The 3,632-nt window shown below is 54.7% G+C and overlaps 1 protein-coding gene across 2 annotated transcripts in view; it reads left to right on the forward strand.

The window, feature by feature from the left end:
• IL18RAP (interleukin 18 receptor accessory protein) overlaps positions 1-3,027 on the forward strand; it is a 40,844-nt gene extending 37,817 nt beyond the window's left edge. For both annotated transcript variants that reach the window (XM_014533061.1, XM_005858745.2), the window contains 2 exons: positions 226-399; positions 1,005-3,027. In XM_014533061.1, coding sequence (XP_014388547.1) covers positions 226-399; positions 1,005-1,375 — 545 coding nt within the window. In that variant the 3' untranslated portion in view covers positions 1,376-3,027. The remainder of the gene's footprint in view (positions 1-225; positions 400-1,004) is intronic.
• Positions 3,028-3,632: the final 605 nt, after the last annotated feature.

The following is a 3,632-nucleotide window of genomic DNA, read 5'->3' on the forward strand; positions in this document are numbered from 1 at the left end:
GCCCACGCGGCCACCAGCAGAGGCCCGCGAGCTTCGGAAAGTGAACCCACGCGACTCCTGGGCCGACAAGGGCACACGCCCAGTGGGGTTTGAAATGGACTGGCTGCTGGCTTTTATTTGTCATCAATTCAGTGACGACCCCACACCCTGCTTCACACCCATTTGCCATATGTTTGGAGCACAGGTAGGTGTGCGTGGCTTACACTGCTATCATCCTCTCTCCAGATAAAAAGGAGTTTGATGCTTTCATCTCCTACGCCAAGGGGAGCGCCTCTGAGAGCGAGCCCGCCTCGCCCGTGAGTGAGGACTGCCTGGCCTTGAAGCTGTTCCCCGAGGTTTTGGAAAACAAATATGGCTACACCTTGTGTTTGCTTGAAAGAGACGTGGCTCCGGGAGGAGGTAGGCCCGGCCCGCAAGAGGAGCGATAGCTCACAGGGGCGGTCAGTGCCAATCTGTCCCCTCACTGCTGGGGCTGGCCCCGCTGGGAGGGCTGTGAGCTTAAGACACCTGGGCAGCCGCGTGTCCATCACGTGAGCCTCCATCCCAGGGGAGAGGAGTGGCCCTGGGGCCTAGGACAGAGCTTCCCTGGCACCTCACAGGATGACCCTGTCCTTCCCACTGGGTAGCCCCTGCCATGGGGGACGCTGCCGGCCACCAACGCGGCACCGGCCTCGGGCTGCTGGAGCCTGGGCACGGCCTCTGCCTTCTCCATTCAGATCTACCAGAGGCTGGACAGCCTGCGCTCTGACCCCGCCCCCTGTTCCACAAGCTTTGCTCCTAAAGGAGTGGCCTTTGGGGAGACAGCATGCGGGGAGAACTGCAGGTTGAGGCGCTGGGCAGTAGGGTGTATCCCCGCTGTGGATAGGGCGGCGGTAGCTGGTGAGGTTAGTGGAGTGGTCCGCTCTGCCTGGCGGGGAACCTCTGGGTAGGTCTGGGGGAACCAGGGTTATTGTGACTCAAGGTTTAGCAATAAGAGTGCAATTAATTAAATCCTTTCTTTCCAGTGTACACGGAAGACATCGTGAGCATTATCAAGAAAAGTAGAAGAGGAGTCTTCATCTTAAGCCCCAACTATGTCAACGGACCCAGTGTCTTTGAACTGCAAGCAGCAGTGAGTCTTGCCTTGGATGATCAGACGCTGAAGCTCATCTTAGTCAAGTTCTGTCCCTTCCAAGAGCCAGAATCCCTACCTGACCTGGTGAGGAAGGCTCTCCGGGTTTTGCCCACAGTCACTTGGAGAGGCCTCAAGTCGGCGCCTCCCAATTCCAGGTTCTGGACTCGCATGCGCTACCACATGCCCATGAAAAACCCCACGGGGCTCCCGTGGGGCCACCTCAGGGTTATCTCAAGGGCTTTCTCACTGGGAAGACAGTAAAACAGAGACCCCTGGGAGGAGCTCCCAGCCTAGGCACTGGCGACCTGGGCCCTGGTGAGCAGAGAGACTGCCAGGCAGGGCACACAGCCTGGATCAGGCTGATCTAAAGTAGACGGTGCTCGGCCCCCTGGGACGGCACTGGGGCTGGGCCTCTGGTCTCCTGGACTGGACAGAGGGAGAGGGGATTCTCCAGCCACTGCAGACACTCAGCACACTCCCACGGCTTTCTTAGTGGTCACCAGCATCAGCAAATGCGTCCACTCTTACTGGTGGCTATGGACTATCATGTCTACTGTGTATTGTACATATACATTTATATGTATATTTGCAATAAAATAAATATTATTTCATTAGAAACAAGCAATTTTAACTTTGTCAAATATTTCTCTGTAAAGAAGGTAATTCTTGCTCCATGTTCACCCACTAGCTCTGGAGCCCAGAAAGCGAGTTGGAAGGCCGGACGGGGAGCAGGAGCCACTTCAGCCTGTACGCTCGTCCTGCGGGCACGGTCCCCTCTGGCAGAGGAGCTGGCTGAGCACCTCACCAGGACACAGGCCTGGGAGCAGAGGAGGGGTATTTTCAGCTTCTCCTTGCCGTTGGCCTTAGGGCAGGACCTGAAGTACAGAACCTTACTCTGGGCCAGTGGAAGGAGGGACCATCTGGGCCATAATGGTTGGAGCAATGAATGGACTCACAGCTACACACAAAGTGGAAAGGCGGTGGCAAGAGTCAGCAGCCAAGATACAAGCCTGAGAAACAAGCTTCTACACATCAAAGGACAGCAAGGCTGGACTGGGCAGAGCTTCTGTGTAAGCCATGCCCGCTGAGGCGGACGCTTCTTGTACGTGCTTCCTGGCCTGCCGGCCCCAGGGCAAGGCCTGCTGGTCACGGGTGCTTTGCTGGAGGACCGAGCAGCTGTTCCCCGCAGACAAGAATTTCATTCTCATGTGTTTGTTTTCCTTCTGAGAGTTCAAATAGTGCTCTAGTCCCACATGAACATAAAGCCTTCACGCCCTCTCAACCCTGAGGGGGTGGGATGATCCATTTGAGTGACAAAGAAGAGCAACTTCTGGACTCATTCGCGTGTGCTGTGTCACTCATTCGCGTGTGCTGTGTCACCCATTCGCGTGTGCTGTGTCACTCATTCGCGTGTGCTGTGTCACCCATTCGCATGTGCTGTGTCACCCATTCGCGTGTGCTGTGTCACCCATTCGCATGTGCTGTGTCACCCATTCGCGTGTGCTGTGTCACCCATTCGCATGTGCTGTCACATCCACTGTATAAATGGAATCCGAGTTTGGAGCGACTAAACATCACCGTCACGGGCCACCGAGCGGAGCCTGCGAAGCGCTCTGGAGCTCCTTCCTCACAGAGGCGCCCACATCATAGCAGCCACTGTGGCTTTGGCACCAAGGAGCATCCTTGTTGGGAATCCCAGCAATAAAGTTAAAGACGAGTTAGAGGGTAGGAATTATTCCTGCAGGAAGTTTCTTGCGGGAAGGCTCATTGCAGGGTCTCGCTGGGGAAGAACCCACACTCGCGTTGTGACTTCGTGGTCTGGGGACAGCCAGATCGCTGCTTTTCCTGCCATGAACGCCCTGGAGCTAAGACTCACAGCCCCGTTGGCCAGTCTATCTAGCTTTACTTTATTCTAAAATAAATATTGCTGTAATTAATCCTTCCCGTGGTCCAGAGTTCTGTTCTGAGCTTAACAGAAACTCAAACTGAGCCTCTGAATTGTATATTTATGAAAAAGAAATGATTTGGGTCTAACACGTACAGGTCCCAGTGTAATCTCCATGGCCCAGGGGATTGTAACCGGCCTGGCTCTGACACCCCGCAGAGCACTCGGCGGGGCCCTGGGTGGCATCTCAGGGCGAGCAGATCTCACAGCTTTCCTGGTCTCTCGGAGTTTTAATGCCTGTATTTACTGTCTGTATTATTTCCAGGTCACAGGTGCAGGTAAGATGGAGTAAGCATACACCACCTTCTCTCTCCCAGTAATTATAGCTATAAAACCTGGAAAATGCATAGAAAACAGCTTGATCATTCTGAAAAGTAAATGGAAGCAGGCAGATTGGAGAAGCCAAGAATTCAAAGTTCCCCGTGTTAATTTTCTCCAGTTCCCCTGGTCAGACTGAGCACAGAAGTGGACATTGGTGATACCGAGGCGCTCCGGAGCCTCCGATCCCGCCGTGAAGACTGAGGACAGCTTTCCTGACGCGCACTCTTTCCTCTCCGCGCCTTCGCTTCCCAG

The sequence above is a fragment of the Myotis brandtii genome, unplaced genomic scaffold (genome assembly GCF_000412655.1).
Source record: "Myotis brandtii unplaced genomic scaffold, ASM41265v1 scaffold1213, whole genome shotgun sequence".
In the NCBI taxonomy this organism is placed as follows: Eukaryota; Metazoa; Chordata; class Mammalia; order Chiroptera; family Vespertilionidae; genus Myotis; species Myotis brandtii.